At 48.1% G+C, this 17,187-nt stretch overlaps 5 protein-coding genes across 5 annotated transcripts; 2 read left to right on the forward strand and 3 right to left on the reverse strand.

Moving 5' to 3' along the window:
• Positions 1–1,110: 1,110 nt before the first annotated feature.
• N7479_007374 (uncharacterized protein) lies at positions 1,111–2,571 on the forward strand (the record flags this gene model as incomplete). Its single annotated transcript, XM_057255068.1, has 1 exon — positions 1,111–2,571. The coding sequence occupies one exon, from the start codon at positions 1,111–1,113 to the stop codon at positions 2,569–2,571; it is 1,461 nt and encodes a 486-aa protein (XP_057108930.1).
• A 1,636-nt stretch (positions 2,572–4,207) lies between these two features.
• N7479_007375 (fungal specific transcription factor domain-containing protein) lies at positions 4,208–8,539 on the forward strand (the record flags this gene model as incomplete). The annotated part of the gene is made up of 6 exons (XM_057255069.1): positions 4,208–4,298; positions 4,358–4,869; positions 4,933–5,802; positions 6,348–8,100; positions 8,187–8,417; positions 8,475–8,539. 6 exons carry the CDS (start codon positions 4,208–4,210, stop codon positions 8,537–8,539), a joined length of 3,522 nt encoding a protein of 1,173 aa, XP_057108931.1.
• Positions 8,540–10,119: 1,580 nt separating this feature from the next.
• Positions 10,120–10,878, reverse strand: N7479_007376 (GPI anchored serine-threonine rich protein; the record flags this gene model as incomplete). The annotated part of the gene is made up of 1 exon (XM_057255070.1): positions 10,120–10,878. The coding sequence occupies one exon, from the start codon at positions 10,876–10,878 to the stop codon at positions 10,120–10,122; it is 759 nt and encodes a 252-aa protein (XP_057108932.1).
• A 2,099-nt stretch (positions 10,879–12,977) lies between these two features.
• N7479_007377 (aldehyde dehydrogenase) lies at positions 12,978–14,623 on the reverse strand (the record flags this gene model as incomplete). The annotated part of the gene is made up of 4 exons (XM_057255071.1): positions 12,978–13,122; positions 13,190–13,632; positions 13,695–14,088; positions 14,169–14,623. 4 exons carry the CDS (start codon positions 14,621–14,623, stop codon positions 12,978–12,980), a joined length of 1,437 nt encoding a protein of 478 aa, XP_057108933.1.
• Positions 14,624–15,239: 616 nt separating this feature from the next.
• Positions 15,240–16,250, reverse strand: N7479_007378 (protoglobin family protein; the record flags this gene model as incomplete). The annotated part of the gene is made up of 3 exons (XM_057255072.1): positions 15,240–15,717; positions 15,809–16,082; positions 16,136–16,250. The coding sequence occupies 3 exons, from the start codon at positions 16,248–16,250 to the stop codon at positions 15,240–15,242; spliced, it is 867 nt and encodes a 288-aa protein (XP_057108934.1).
• Positions 16,251–17,187: the final 937 nt, after the last annotated feature.

Consider the following 17,187-nt stretch of genomic DNA (forward strand, 5'->3'; position numbering starts at 1 on the left):
TCTGGATTCCCTTGTACTATCCATGACCTTCTCTACGCCCCCCCAAGAACCTCTAACCTTCCGAGCTTGACTCTTTACGGCATCAGACTAAATAGTTTAAAAAAAAAGTTACTCCCTCCAAAAAAAGACCAAAAAGTCAAGAGGAAAAAAAAAACAAAGTCAGTCTCCACTCGTCCCTGTCCATGTCCATGGTGACGGCGCACACTTGCAGCTCCCGATGATTCGTGCTGTGCATGACGATCGGTTTCCCCGGGTACTTAGGTACTTACTATAGGGTTATAGAATGACTCTATAGCTGAATTTGGTTATTGCCTACTATATAATAGGGGGTGATATCAATCATGTACTCCATTCAGACATATATTGGACATATTGGATATATACTGTGTCTACATCTATTTCTGTTATTTCTTTTCTTTTTCTTCCCCCTCCCCCCCCCCCCCTTTCTATTTTACCCTAATATTATCATCTAAAATGAAAAAACTAAAAACCCAAAAGGAAAAAAAAAATATAAAAAAAGAAACCAAAAATAATAAAAAAAAAAGAAGCCCAATACTCCGGGGGTTAGACTAGGGTGGTCTCCATAGGAGATCCTGCCCAACTATCCGCCAGGCTGGGTCGGACAGAGAGACAACTTAGTTGTCTTGGAGCCATCCAGACCAGGTGATGGATCATTCTCTCACCGCTGCTATTCAACGGCTGTTCTTAAGCTTGTCGCCCCCATTTTCTAATTTCCTGACTTCCTGACTTTGTGACTTTGACTCTTTTCTCTTAGCTTAGGGCCTCGGATCTTTTCCGTTCCCATCTTAACTTTCCTAGCTTTCTTAGCTTCACTTATATTGATTATCTTTCCCTCGATTCTCAATTGAGAATCGAGTTTTCTCTGTTCTATATATCCTATTATCATTATTCATCGTGGCTGCCTTAGGAATCAGCGTGTTGAACGCACCATATTCAGGCTCACATTCACCCAATTTGTCACTTTATTCAGATCGGTATCCATCACCTTCACCCTCCCTCTCTCACACTCCTCGAGAACCCAGCGACGAGGAGAGAGGGGGGTTTCGGTCATGCCCTAACTCCCGCCCCGTTGTGGGAAATTTGGTTTCTATGTCGCATTCTCGACGTGCAGGTTCATTGTCCAGAGATGTGGCTCAAACAGATGACCGTGCGAGTGACGGATTTACAACCAACCGAAATCCTAGCCGCCGGCCACCTAATCGACCTCGGCCCCAGTCATGGCATCCATATGGACCTGTGGAACCACCATTGGAATCCATCTCATCGCGACCCATTGGTGTTCATGCCATCTTGAATCATCCACAGGCAACGGCTGATCTGACCACACCTAACAGCCGTGAGCCATTGAGCCTACCGGGTCCATCTTCCCCACCTCGCCCCCAAGGGACTTCGCCTACAATCCGCTCAGGATATCCGTTGGTATCACAGCCATTATCTCCTAGGTCTCATTCACGGCCTTCGATGAATCCAGCGTCGCCATCGGCACGGTTTGTTGGTGGGGGCGGCAGGACGTCCGGTCAGTCAAGTGTCGCACAGTCACCGCTAGTTCCTCACGAACCTTTGATGGGCCCACGCCTGCCCGTTACTAGTTCGCCTCTGCCGCTAGAGACGGGTCTACGCCCAATAGCATCTCTCACTGGTACTCAGCCTTCTACGCTGACTTCATTGCATTCTCGGCGAACCAGTGCCGGCCAAGGGCCTCGCACCAACCCGAATTCCCAAGAAACAAGCCCTAGCACATCTCATTCAACTTTCAGTCCCTTTGGCCGGGCATCTCCAGCAGTGACCAGTGTCTCCCTCCCACAAAGTACCGCATCATATCCCAATGCGCCTCCATATATGTCAATGGACCCTCTGACCCGATCAGTACCTACAACAAAAGGCCCTAGACGCCAACCTGAACAGCCTCCCACTCGAGCCGGAACACCACAAACCAGCCCTCTCCCGCTGGGAATGATACCATGCGTACTAGACATGCGATCCGGGTCTTCCAGCCAAGCAGAAAAGCGCAAAGCCAACAGCGACGCATCACGGCGGTTCCGCAATCGCAAGCGCAACGAAATGCAACTTGAGCAGCGGCTTACCGCACAACAGGACGAGATCCAGCGCAATGTAGAGACAGTCCGCCGCCAGAGCGAGGAGCTTCGCTCCCTCATCCAGCAACGAGACCACTACCGCTCCGAACGGGACTTCTACCGCGACCATATCGGCCGCACAATGTCTCTGAGTGCCTTACCTCCGAGACCACCTTCGCCACGCTCCACCCAACCGACCCTCCTGCCTGCATCCGAACCGGGCACCACGACAACTTGGTCGGGCGCTGATGCTGCCCGATCCGCTTCAGGCACACAGCCAATTTCGGCGGGTCCGCCTTCACAGGGAAGAATGCTCGACTCAGTTCCGTCTCAGCCTGGTTGGCCCGCAAGTCCTCCATATTCTTCAACCCCCATTGTACCAACCGGGCGGGCGGTTGCTGGCCCACCTGCTGGGTCACCGTCTGTATCTGGGGGCCCACTACCTCCACTTCAAGGATCGTGGCCACGTCCTTGACATGAGTTTTTAGCAAACTATGAATTTCGTTCTCTCTTGTCATTTCCCCCCTTTCCCTTACGCTCTTAATCCTTCCCCCCCTCCTCTCTCTCTTGTGTGTGCTACTGCTACCAGGAGAGACAAACAAGCGGTCACTGGCATGGCCGCTCGCAGTTAGTCTATACTCCTTTAGTGATGTGGCCTACTCAAAAAGTGCCTCTTCCTTTAGGCTGGGTGTGTATAACTATCTATCTGCATTTCTTCCTCGCCTCATCAAAAGACTCGCCGGGTTCTGCGAAAGTAAAATCTATACTTTTCTATTCTCACCGCCATTATATTACCCTGTCTTACTCCATCCTCACGTCCTGTCCTTTTTATTTGATTTTTCTCGCTCTTTTTGTGTATGGATTGCACAGCGGTGATACCTCCATTGGCGATGTATTGAATCATCCTTTTTGTTTTAAATTGGTAGACTCTTATTTTGAAAACCGGAAATTCAAAACATGAAAGTTTTTAACACCTGATTCTCGCAATTGCTGCCTAAACACATAATTATCTTGCGGCTCTATCGCTGAATCTCGATTTTCAAGACCATACTCGCATCCGAGGTCTCAAAAAGCTTAGCCTGCAATGTATGTAAATTTGAGACATACATTACCTGGAAGTGATTGGTCGACTTATGATAAACCCGGTGATGCAGGACGAGGTGTCACAGGGTGATTAATATGACATCATAAGTATGCATACATGTAGGCAAAGAAGTGGCATCTCAGATATTTCTAATAAGTGGTCGACATTGTAGACGAGCAGTTCAATCGACATCCGAGTGAACAAAGCCGGCTCTGCCGTACATTGCTGTGCCGTGTGATGAGTGCTGCATGAGGGCGGCGTTCGATATGATGACTGTTCAGATGCATAAGCGGCTGCAGAGTCCACGGGTCGTGTTGTGCAGGTTTTTGAATTTCATCCTAGTCTTGAGCTCAGATTTGATGGGCGAGGATGGGATTGCTGTTAGTGCGGGCCGGGGATCCTTTATGGATTGTTTTGACGTAGCTTCTGAATAGCTTTGAAACTATGCTTTATTCATACAGAATAAAGTCGTTTCCGGTGTAGATGAAGATCAAATTGCTCAAATCATGTGATTGGTTCCTGAAGTTCCGGTGGAAGTTCCCAATTAGTGTCCGGTGGAAGATGATCGTCCACTCACCGCAATGTCTCAGCGACTTAGAAGTCTAGGCGTGAAAAACTGAGACTACGAACAACCAATATTATCAAAGAATTCCTCCTCGGCTCCTCGGAAATGCGGGGCCCCGAGTTTCCCCATGACGCGTATGTTCCTCGTATCCCCTTCATATTGAGGGCAATCCTCCACAGCGCAACATAGTTGGAAAAGACGCCTGGAAAGAACACTGAAACAAGTAACCCAACGACTATCACAAGAGTGCGTCAAGTGCAAACAGTCAAATTTCCGGTGCAAACCGGAGATCGGTTCACGTGTCTGTTGCAGTCAATTGAGATCTTCGCATCCTTTGGTATCCCTAAGAATCAAGGTAAATATTTCCCCCACATTCTAGGAGCGGAACCGCCTCTATATAATAATTGCACTAGCGCTAATTCCTTTAGTAGCAGACCGAGGAAGTGATCGGAGTCCGTGCCGATGGATCTGGCGTCTTCTATTAGGGGTCTCTTCGAGGCTTTTTCCAATGCCGAGGATGTAGATCGGTTGGAAAGTAGTGGGGGTGGCCTAGGTAAGACAACCGCGCCAAGCGTATACCCCAAATCTCTACATTGACACTAATATTATTAGGTGGTCCTACGCAGTTCATCGCATCGGAGAGTAGTCCGACATCTGGCCAACCACATATGAGCTTGACGCGCAATGTACCCCAGACCTATCCCTTAGACAGCTATCTCACGACGATAAATGAGCTGCTCTCGCCGCAGACCCCAGATCTTATTCTAGGGGAGCAAAATCAGCCATGCGAACTGCAGCGAACCTTCAAAACCCGGCTTCCAAATATCTCCGAAGAAAGTAAAGAGTATCTACAATTGAAAGGAGCTCTGCGAATAGTTCCCATCGATCTTCGGAATCAGTTGCTCGGGGCGTACATCAAATATGTCCATCCTTTGCTGCCTGTCATTGATTTGCAATGGTTTTTATTAAATGTCATGGTCGAGGATGAATCCCGATTTCCGAGCCCGCTCCTTCATCAAGCTGTCATGTTGGCTGGCAGTGCATTTATCGAGCAGGAAACTGCCGTTAAAGCCGGGTTCTCGTCGCGAAAGGCATTGCGAAGAACATTATATGGACGAGCTAAGGTAAGATATCTGGAGAAAGTAGAATCCATGGCAAGTCACGACTAATTTTGATCCTGTCATTAGCTTCTTTATGAATTTGAGACCGAGCCCAATGCATACACCCAGATCCAAGCATTATTGCTCATGATGCAGTGGCATGGAAGTGGAGTTGGTCACAAAGTCCCAATATACTGGTTTGATCTCGCCTATTCGACAGCAGAACGCATCGGTCTCCTTGGGAGTTTAGAAACAGGTAGTTTTACCCACAAGCATAGGCTATGGTGGTGCCTCTATGTGCGTGACCGCATTCTCGCCCTCGGCTTCCGTCGACAACTCCGAATCCCAAACAGTGATGTCACAATGTCGCTACTAGAATCTACGAGATACTATTCCTCCGAGCCATACCATGACCTCGTGTTGGCTATGCTGGGAGAAGCATCTGCCATGCTCAACTGGGAAAACCAGGAGCGAATGATGGTTTTGTTCATTCAGGAGATTAAGCTTGCTCATTGTGTGGGCATGGTCATCAATCTTCTTTATCAAGATGATTGGTTGCCGTCGTCATCGGGGAATTATGAATACTCCATGGCACCCAAGTCAAATGTATCACAGGTTGCCATAGCTGGATGTGAACAGCTCTTGAAGTCCTGGATTCAGAACCTTCCTGTTCCGGCACATTATTTCCCCCCATCACTCTTGCATGATTTCCATACAGAGTCCCCGGAGATTGTCCTCCTTGTTCACCGGGCTTTCCTGTATCTCTTGCATCTCACTGCAATGTCCATACTCCACCAAGCTGCTTCGAGTGGAGGGGATGGCCTCCCGACCACCCTTATCACGGAGATGAGAGAGTTGACTTCGCAAGTCAATGAGATTCTCAATGAACTGCATGACTGCAGGATGCTTCATTTTCTCCCCGGGAGCACTATTACTATACTGATTATTATTCTTGAGGTAAGCCTTCCTGGCCTCAAGGTTTCGGATGATATCGTGAGAAGGCAGGCAATGTCGAACTTATACGCTTGCGAGGAAGCAGCTGGGTATTTACTACAAACATATCCTGCGGCTGAAATTGTTCTTTCACAGGCGCAGTATGCTCGTGGACATCTTTTGGGGTTGATCACAACTTAATACATTTAAAAAACGTTTGGTCATTTTAGCGTACACAGAATGAAATTAATTAAGATACTATTCCTACATGTATGTATAGGGAGGCCAAGGCTACATTCGGTTCCCCGCGGTTATTCTTCCGGAATTGCGGGGACCCCAGTTCTAGTCACCGGTGCCCTCCGTGAACAGAACCCCCTGCAAATTTCCATTCTACACAGGATTGCTCAAGGTACCACCTTAATATATTCATGGAGCAAGAGAGTAGTTCGTTGCGAAGGTCCCTCCGTACATCGCGAGCATGTGACAGATGTCGCCGCCAGAAACTTAAGGTAGATATTCCTTTAGGATGCCCCCTGTTCGGAACTATGGTTCTGATAACATTTGTATAGTGCGACAGCTCACGCCCTTGTGTCCTTTGTACTCGCGCTGGACATAGCTGCGAGACATCTCAGCGCACAACGAAACGGACTCGCAGGCAAAACCCAGGGGGCAGAGATCTGCATTCTAGAATACACAAAGCAATCGCACCAGCGACGCACAAAAATTCTAATTTTATCCATCGCGCCGGAGGAACAGATACATCTTACGCTAGAGAGAGCTCAGCCCCTTATCCGGAACAGTCTCCGAAAGAGCCGCGGTCTGGTGCTAATGCTTCTGCGATTGACTTCGCCAGACAAGTCTTCAATGAGGAAGAAGCTGGTCGGACTCTGACTGGTGCATCAATCCCTGGCGATACGGGAGCTCCTACGTTGGATAACCCATTATGGCATTTGACAGAGGTAGAGCTCCCCCCAGAGGCCGTGATGTTAGCCTTAATTGACGTCTATTTCGACCGAATGCAATGGTTTATCTTGCTACTCCATGAGCCTTCATTCCGGCAAACTGCACGAAGGATAATTTCCCAGAATTCATGGAGACGTCAAGATCTCAGCCCTACTATGGCTGTTCTGGCAGTGGCTATGATTGGGCTGCATTGTGTGCTACCAGATCAGAGATGGCCCGGGCACCAATTGTTGCGAGAACACTCCGTTGACGGGGAGAAGTTGATGCACGGGCTCATCAACGAGATACGACGGAATCTGCTCGATATCTCAATCGACTGTCGAGTTGAAGCTGTTCAAGTTTGCTTCTTGGTGTCCTCCTATTACGTTTATCATAGTTCGCCAAGTCTCGCCTGGACTGTCTCTGGCATGGCTGTGAAGTCTGCCTATGCCCTTCATCTCTATACGAAATCAACTCAGTATGAAAGCCCAGTTGTGGATGAGATTCGTTCTCGCTGTTGGAACCATGCTATTGTCGGTGACACGTTCACGTCTATGATCTATGGCCGACCTTCCTCTATCGACACTGGACTCGTCGCTTTGCATTCGCTCAGAGATATGGATGACCTAGCCATCGATCCGCTTCTGCTGAAGAATGAATGGATATCCGGCGATGGAATGACAACAACGACAGCTGGGTTTTTTGCTATGAAACATGAGATTTACAACATTATCCGACACATTCTTTCGCGGATTCGTCGTCTCCAATCCAGAAAAGAGACGATAGAGGACCTTCTGGCAATTGCAGAAGCTACACAAGACTCAGAGCAACAATTAGTTTCCTGGCGAAAAAGGGTTCCTCGGTTGTTCGATTTCGAGTTTTGGAGCTCCGACAATCGCCTAGAACAGTTCCAACAGCAAATAGAAGAGCTACCACAACGCACCAAATACCAGGCAGAAACAATTATCTTGCAGGCGGCAACTCTTCAACTAACATACGATGGGGCCCTGATACAAGCTCGGCGACCTTTGCTTGAGCAGAAAATAACTAGCTCTTGCTCGCGCTTAGTGGTAGACGCAATTCACGAGTCCTTGAGAGTGGCCAGTGCAGCTGCACTGCGGATATCTCGCATCCCGGTCCTCCGTTTCAAGCACCATTTCGCCGAATCCTTCGCTTCCCTACAACAATTTACTGCAGGAGTCATTCTTTGCATCCTCCCAACTAGTCAGCCTTTCACTACAGCTGCGCACGAGGCCAAAGCAGGAATCATGCGTATCATCCATGCTAGCGCAGCTTTTGGGCCCCACAATCGCATTGCCAAGCAGACTGCACAGCTTTTGACGGAGTTGCTGAAAGTGACGATCGAGCGAGAGATGTCCGGTGCCTTGAGAGGGGGCTGGAATCAAGTCTTTCCAGGGAGGTGTCTGAGAGGGGTGCCATTTCGAGTGTACAACCGGTTCGTATAGACAATACCGGGATTCCTTCGCTATCCTCGCCAGACATCTTCCGCGATCATCATCCAACGTCAACTATTCACGCACCGCCCCATTCGACACAACATCCAGAAATGTCCCAAAAGATACATAATCAGAGTGGGATAAACGAGAGACTAGTCCAAACACCCATTGAGCCGTCTGAACACCCGTCCGCGAATATTTTTGAACAACTTGACGATACATTTGGTGCCTTCGGTGAACGTGAGTGGAGCTGAACTACGGTCCGATAATCAGATATGCTAACTAATGTGTTGACAGTCATGTTCAATCTGATCCCTGACGACCAGAGTAGCGCTTGGAATTGGGGACGCACGGTCCCATAGCAGAGAATTATATATGTATGAACGGGCGAAGTCGATCAAAAAGCTGGTCTACAGAATTGAGAGCTGCAAGGGCTAGGTGGGCTAGTATGGGCATGAGGAAATGGTTCAAAAGGGCCATGACTAAAAGGAGAAGGGTGGTGAAAATGAGCCAGGAGAACAGGTTTTCTTCGTCCATATCGGGTTGCTGTGAGGAGTACTCAATACTCCTTGCGGTCTTGGAATTGATACGGAGTAGTAAAGAGGGAGTAACAGACTAGTTGCTATATATATCTCAAAGTGGGGAGGTCGCTGTTAAATATAGCCTCTATTATATGATATATCATCGTAGCAAAGAAATTTACACCATATCAGATAGTCTCCAGAGGGTAGCAAGTTTTATTCACCGTATGACGTGATAGTCTGTTTGGTATAGTTAACTATACAACTACCTGTCTATTAATGATGTCACTCAAGATAGAAAAGTTGTATGATCTATATTTTTTTTCTCAACATACGTAAGGCTGCATAAGGCTGAGGAGGTGAAGTGACAAATAACCTAGCTAGACCGCTACGAAGAGACATCCCCAAGATAGAGTATATTATATATCATTTACTCCATAGTGTAACAGGAGTTATACTGGGGCTACTTTCTACATGTAGTTTTCCATTTTATCTTTATTCTGTTTGTATTCTGCGTGTCTACGGAGTACGCCGTGCAAACAAGTGGATTAGAGGAGCTCCTAGGGGTCTAAGCTTCTCTAGTTTGCGTCATGCATAAAGAGGTTTGGACCATATCACATCTTCAAGCGCAATCAGGTTGCGGCCCTGAGCTGTTTGCTGCTTGTTTGGTGTACTGAGACATAGGCGTTTGCCCCTTTGGGGAGATGCTGTTTTCTCGGGAAGTGCTTGCCAGACCTGTCTTTGCCCCTGTTCTGCTTGATTCTACCAAGTAAGTCTACGGAGTATCGATCACCTTCTTTCCATAACTAAATGGGGCTAGGTGTGGCCATATCACATTTACTGACGCATGGGTGCCTGAGGCCATGGTGGATTTTCAGGTCTGTCGCTTCATCGATTCGTTTTACATAGGGGTTAAATGCCTCTCTATGAAGGCAAAGTAGTATATATGATAGAGTTTATTAAATAGTACATAAGGAGTATAGAACAAAGGTATAGTCATGGTCAGGCCGGATCAGACTATGCCTGGTGCTTGTGGAAGACATGGGTCGAGCAGCGCGGGTTCTCTTGTGCGTTGAGCGTTCCCTGTCTGTTGCCTCTAGAGATACCTACAAGTCTGTACAGGTATACTCGACCGATGCCCGAGGATCAAGTAGACTACAAGATAGGAAGAAGCATAAAGACATGAACTTCACATTACACAAGCATAGCTGAGACAGATGCGAGAAATATAGCACATAAGAAGAAAACATGGTATGAGATGCAGAAACTCAGCCAAACGACAGAATCCAAAGAGCCCATATCAAGATATCAATAAATTAAGCCTTATGAAAACAACCAAACATTATTTCCAGATTTCCAGACTTGAAACAGAAAGAAAGAAAATGCCCATCGGCACGCGATTCCATTTTAGGGGAATGCGCTTAGAGAGCGAAAGCAGCGAGGACACCGGCCATGACGGCACCGAAGCTGATGACGTTACGGCCAGCGCTGTTGAAGGCAGGGGACGAAGCCGAAGGAGCAGCGGAGGAGGTACCGGTGGCAGCGGCGCTGGTGGTGAGAGGGATGGAGGTCCAGGGGCGGCTGGAGGGAGGTCCGACGGGGGAGACACCGGTGGGGGTAGCCTTGGGGGGGATGGTGGCAGCAGCGGTGGTCTCGGTCTCGGGGCAGATGGTGGTGGTGATCACGGTGCTCTCAACGAGGGTGGAAGAGGCGGCGTCAGTAGTAGCAGAGGTCTTGGCGGTCTCAGTGGTTCTGGTCTCAATGGTCTTGGTGGCAGAGCTGGAGCTGGAAACGGAGCCAGCAGGTGCGGAGAGACCGAACTGGGTGGAGTACTGGTACTGGCCGGTACCCTCGACGACGAGGAGCAGACCGTAGTGGGAGACGTCGGCCTCCAGCTCAGTGCTAGGGGTCCACTTGAACTCGCCGCTGTTGGGGATAGACTCGGCGAGGGTCTTGATGGGGACGACGTTGGTGGAGGGGCCGCGCAGGAGGACCAGGGAGATGGGTCCAACGGTGGTGGGATCCCACTTGATGGTGTAGGACTTGCCCTCGGGGACGATCTCGTTCAGGCCAGGAGAGAGGATGGCATTGCCAGTGGGCTCGGTGGTGTAGTCGGGATCGGTGTAGGCAGCAGCCAGGGCCACAAGGGCAGAGAAAGCGGTGGCGACAGAGAAACGCATGATGGAATGTCGAGATTGACAACGAATGACTTTAGTAGGAGAAATAAAAGAATGGCTATCGTTGAAAAACGAAAAAAAAAGATTGTAATGAGTGGACTGAAAAGAGAGGAATAATAAAGAAAGAAGAAGGGCGAAGCAAAGTACATTTCAAGGATGTACATCCAAGTGGGTCTAAGCTAAACCACTTGAGCGAAAACCCAAACGACCAATGCGCACCTTCATTTCGTTTACATTTTGTTTTTTTTAATTTTTAGTTAAGCTAATGTGGCTTTGACTTGTTCCATTAAGAGAGTATCCCGTCTCTTCGTATTCATTCTACCAATCACAATAGACCCTAATACTACATATGTAAGGTGTTATAGTGTACGGTTGTAATACAGAGAATACCTACTATGACAGTTGCCCCAATTTTGATGTCCTCGTGGGGCATGCGGGCCGGCTGTGGCTCATATATTATTGTAATATACAGGTTATACAAGTAATAATCATAATGGTCAGGTACTGATTCTGATTGGTAGGAGACCCGGAGGTTAATTTTATTCCTAATAACGGCAGGCCCTTTAATGTCGAGAATGTCGCAAAATAAGATTAAAAATACCAGAAGTACTATGTAAATATAGATTTTTCATTGTAATATAGTACTATATAGTACATACATCTGTACTATGTAGATCTAAAAAAGGGTTGACATGTTCCAAGGTTGGTTTATCTTAAGCCTTCCAAGGTTGTACAAGGTTCCAGTATGAAAATCTTGGCAGGATCTAAGATAAATCCGATTACCCATGGTAGGTCACAGAGCCTCTTTAAAAGGTATGATACGTATATGTACTCCGTAGTACTATATGAAATTATATGAACAGATACTATTTTAAGGACTTGTCCTCATTTACGCCACTCGCATCTGAAGAATAAAGGGAAATTGCAAGATTACCAGAGGTGCGCCTTCAAGCCTAGGCCTTGTAACGGGCGTCATACAGGTATTGTACTGGATAAAGCTGTAAAAGCCACAGTTGTGCCTTGCAGATACCATGTGTCTTTCCACGGGGAAAATATGATTTCAAACTCAACTGGCTTAAATTCTGATATTCATATTCACTATCACGACTATCACGACTACATAGCTCCACACTGGCAGGTCCGTGATCATATCAAATTCGCCGATCCCTTTCGCTGCTATGATAATGATATCTGTAGGAAAGATCAACACTTGATATTCAGGGGAGGGTAAAAGTTTACCAGCTTACTATGTACTAGTGTTATTTCCATGTTGTAATTGCTCATTTCCTACGTACAAAACAGAGGTAAGACATGTAAAATGAAAACTGAAAAAAATATAAAAATACACCCGGAATGGATTATGTCTCACTTGGTGATTTTGCCTTGATTTGATGTGATTTGCTACCCTCCTGTGCCTGCATTTAGGGCGGGACTTGGTCCAGCGCCTTCGCCGCAACTATCGTTCAAAATGTTTCTTTACTGGATGCTCCAGGCTACAATCCCACAAGTCTAGGTTTATTGATAGCCCTTTATTACAAAATAGGTATTTTTAGATTTCATAGAAAAAAAAACATAGATCACATGACCTTCAGCCTCATTGCCAAAGTACAACGGACCTACATCGGAGGCTCCGAACCCAAAAAAAAATTCAAAAGAAGAAAAAAAAAAAGACCAAAATATATATCCCGTATTGGCGTATACTACACTGTAGATCCGATGCAACATAAATCACACATCACATGGAGTCACCGATTCAAGTCTATACGGTATGGGCCGGGTATCCGGACCACATTCCTTAGATAGTACCTCTAGGCGACGAGAAGGCTCCGTCATTGGCTGCATTGACAGCAAGGCTCGGCTCAAAGCCGACTAAGCCCCATCTTTGACTCCAAACAAGCCCAGAACAAGCCCCCCAAAGCCCCAAAAGCCCCAAACAAGCCCGTCAATACAACTAAGGAAACCGTCGCCCGTAGCGGCCCAATCTTTCCGGGGGCCAAACGGACCCCCAAAACGGGCCCCAAAACGGGGCCAATCCAGAAAGATCTGCTCTGTACCTACTCCGTGGGTACCGACGTGCTCATGGTCAAGTATGAGTCTAACCTCTACTCCTGCCAGGTGACAGTTTTAGTCTGGAGGAATTCGTCATATCCAGAAATGCCTCCGAAGCGGCCAAAGCCACTACTCTTCCATCCTCCGTGCGGGAGGACGGTCTCATCGTGTACAGTCATGGAATTGATGTGAACGGCCCTGGAAAGAAACAACAAAGTTAGCCTCCAATCTCCACCATATGATGTACCGAAAACCGGAAACCCACCCAGACTCGATTTGCTTAGCCACCCGCAGCCCCCGGAATAGGTTGTTAGTGTACAAAGCGGCAGTCAAGCCGTATTCTGTGTCATTGGCCAGGGCGATCGCCTCGTCCTCGGTGTCCACTACCATGAGAGACACAGTCGGGCCAAACGACTCGGTCGCGTACATGTCCATCTCCTTGGTGACACCGTCAACGACGATCGGCCGCATGCCCGTGTTAAGGGACTCGCTTGCATCGGCGTCGCCAAACAGCAGCTTAGCTCCGCGTGACACAGCGTCCGCCACAAGTCTCTTGTTCTTAGTGACGGCCGCGGTGTTAACTAGGATTAGCGCAGGCGCGTCCTTGCCGAACAACTTCTCAGTTGTCTCAGTAAGCTTCTGTCGGAACTTGTCTGCAATCGAGCGCTGCACGACAATCCGCTCGGTCGACATGCAAATTTGCCCGGACTGTGCGTCGTTTGTCAGTTATGTGATATATCCCTTGTCTCGATTGAATCAATACTACGTACGTGCATGAAGGATCCAATAGCACAGTTCATGGCAGCCCTGTCCAAGTCCGCGTCGTCCAGAACAATCGCCGACGCCTTGCCGCCCAGCTCGAGCAGCACAGGCTTGATGTACTTACCTGCTGTAGAGGCGATGATCGAGCCGACCATCGTGCTACCGGTGAAGTTGACCTTGCGCACAGCCTGGTGGGCAATCAGCGCGGTCGTGATGACCGGAGCGTCGGAGGGCTGGTGGAAGATGACGTTCAGACATCCGGCGGGAAGACCAGCCTGGCGGAAGATGTCGCCCAGAGCCCAGAAACACTTGGGTGAGAGCTCGGAGCCCTTTAGAACGACAGTGTTTCCAGCCGCCAGAGGGAGCGCAACAGCGCGCGTGCCCAGAATGAAAGGCGCATTCCTGCCAATCGATTAAAAAGAGTCCCCCAAGCCAGCTGATACATTGCAAGGTATGTTGCAGATCAGATCAGGGAAACTTACCATGGCGCAATTGACAGAATTACTCCGTATGGCTCCTTGTATACGATAGCCCCTGCACCGTCCCCACTGACATTCGGCACGATACCCTCGATTGAGGATATCCGGGCTGCGAAGTCCTTGATGAAGAGCACACCCATATTGAAGGTGAACTCCGAGAAAGGCCGGCCGGCGCCAGTCTCCTCGCGCTGGTATTGGATCAATTCCTCTTTGCGCTCTGCCATGATGTCGGCAGCCTTCAGCAGGATGTCGCGACGGTCGTTTGCGCTGGTCTTGCTCCATGCGGGAAACGCAGCCTGGGCAGCGTCGACTGCGCGATTGGCATCGGCGACTGACACGCCGGCACAATAGCCACTCAGCTCGCCAGTGGCGGGGGCGTGGACCTTGAATTTGATATCGGTCTCAACGGACTCATTGTTGACGATGATAGGCGTCACCGCCTTGGTTGTTTGTGTCATTGTGAGTTTTTCGGGAGTTGAACAGAAGGATAATACGGGAGGATATCTCCTTAAACACAGAAAAGGACGGGTCTATATACTCGAATGCAAGGGTTGAGTGAATTTAATAAGAGCTCTGGCCTCTGATCTTAACCAAAGAAAGAGGGTGGAGACACAAAGGGGGTAGAACTCTGATGGCTCCTTCTTTTATTGAATGGAGGCAGATCGGTTAGTTGTGTCCGAGCTCTGGGTTATTATGCAGCGGTTCAATGGATTATCTCCGTCTGCGGATATACAATGCTAAATCCTTCTCCAACTACCTTGAATAACAGCCGACCTCGGGTGTGTGGGGGGAAAAAAAGATGACAAAGCCGGAATCATGCCGCCGAGATGGAAATAGATGAGAAAGAATGAAAAAAATTGAAAATGAAAGAAAAGAAAAGAGATAGATGAGATGCTCAATGGCCAATTTATTCCAATATCTTTTTGAATTATTTTCAACACCGTCTATGTTGATCAAAGGTATTTCCAAAAACCCAGACTTCCAGCGTCTAGCCCTATCACCAATAAACCCCCATAACCCCCAAGCGCCTAAAAGATGCAAACTGTGACCCGCACAATAATACAGGGAAGCCACTCAATTGGCCCAAATCTTCGTCTCAGTCGAATTGCTGTTTTTGGCCATGTCCGCGAAAGGACACACAGACACATTGGACCTATTATTTGCCGCATTTCCCATCGGCGCCGCACTATCTATAGAAGGCGCTATACCACTGGAAATGCTGGACCTGTCATCCTCGGTCGAGCTACTGGAGCCGCTTCCAAGAATGCGCTTGTCGCCAAGATAACCCTCCTGATCGTCAGAGTAGTTGTACTGAGACATCTCCTCCGCGTACTCCTCGCCATCGCTCGAGTGGTACCGAGCGAAGAGATCGTTCTGGATCCAGAGGATCTTGTTGACGGCACGCACGAGCGCAATCTTGCGTCGCAAGGACAGGTGGGGGTGCGACATCATCGCTTCGATCCAGATGTCCTGAATATACCCCATGCATGCGCCGATGTGGATATACTCGATGTTCAGTGGCGTTCTGCGTGCGACTCCGCTGTGCATCAGGCTGTATTACAGAATCCCACGTTAGCGTATTGCACAAGCATAAAATAATCCCGGAAAGGGAAAGGTGGTATGTGTGTGTTGTGTGAACTTACCCAACTTTGTCCAAGTACCGCCAGAAGTCCATTGTGGTCGGGTCCTGGCATAGGCGAGTCAAGTACCAGCGCAGGAACATCTTGCGTCGCTTGATTTTCGGTGTCTCTTCGTGGAGGTACTCCTCCTCGGGCTCGGTCTCATCGGCTGTTGTCCGTGTGTGGAAAGCGCGAGATGTGATGTCATATTGAAGAAGCTTTTTATATACCAGGTTGACGATTGCGGGGATCAATTGCTTGATGTATTTGTTGCCGGTCATCAATGCTTCGATATCAGCTGGGAGTAACGTTAGTGACTATGACTGAGAGCGGTTCATGGTAAGAACATACCAGAGTTGAAGTCGAGGAAGCTGTGAAGGTACTTGATGCGTTCTTCCAAGCTTGTGTAGAGAAGCTTCCGATCGATGTGCATCGGGTCAACAGGAATTCCTGCACTGTGATCCATGGTGGTAATGTACCTTTTTGGTACGTAAGATTGGGGAAAGCTGAAAGGGAACCGAGTTTGGGAGAATATAAAACTGGGGAACCTCGTGGCAAGATCGTGGCAGATGGAGTATTTATACCATGGAATGCTCGATACCCGTTAAGATGCCTTCGGTCTCCGTTTTAAAAAATTTATATACATAAATTAGATTAAAATGCAACCCGATTAGATTGGAAGCCACTAAACTGTAAAAGACATCCTATTGGGCTCCGCTCTAGATTATTCCGTGACTTGTTACTCAGAAAAGCGCGATCTTACCCGATTCCATGTGAGCATAAAGTATCAATGCCGAGGTTTTCCTATTCTTTTTTTAAGTCAAGTGCCTTATGGCCGAATCAGACCACAGGGTGAGATGATTTAGTCAAGCTCTAAAGTGGAGTGACCCTCTTAACGTGTATGGGCTGATCCCTGTAATCTCCCTAATAAAATATAATTTAGGGAACACATAGGTAAGCCAAGAACGACAATCTTGAGATAATCCTTGATTTTCATGCTGTCAGATTCGGCAATTTGAAACAAGCGACCCGGAAACGCGCGAGAAATACTATTAGCTCGTCTTTAATAGGTTCATGAACTTGATATACCTCTAGCCATCTATACGATCTTAGTTTACGATCAGATGGCTTGCTTTTCACATAAAACACTAAGATTACACACACCCACTTGAATCAACGCTCGTGCCAACACGAAGCAAATTAATTAGAAATGGATCTATCGGTGTTTGCAATCTCACTATTTTCCACTGGCCACGGACATTCGGAACTCCACTACGGGCTCAACGGCTTTTCTTAGAACCCGGGACGAAGTGGGTTCCGGTCGGGTCCGAATGGGCGGACCTGGTGATGTATTCGGGTGTCTATGGAAGTATTGACAGGGTATATATAAGTTAGAGGTATAC

Source organism: Penicillium vulpinum (assembly GCF_028829585.1).
Source record: "Penicillium vulpinum strain IBT 29486 chromosome Unknown utg000003l_segment0_segment0, whole genome shotgun sequence".
Taxonomy (NCBI): domain Eukaryota; kingdom Fungi; phylum Ascomycota; class Eurotiomycetes; order Eurotiales; family Aspergillaceae; genus Penicillium; species Penicillium vulpinum.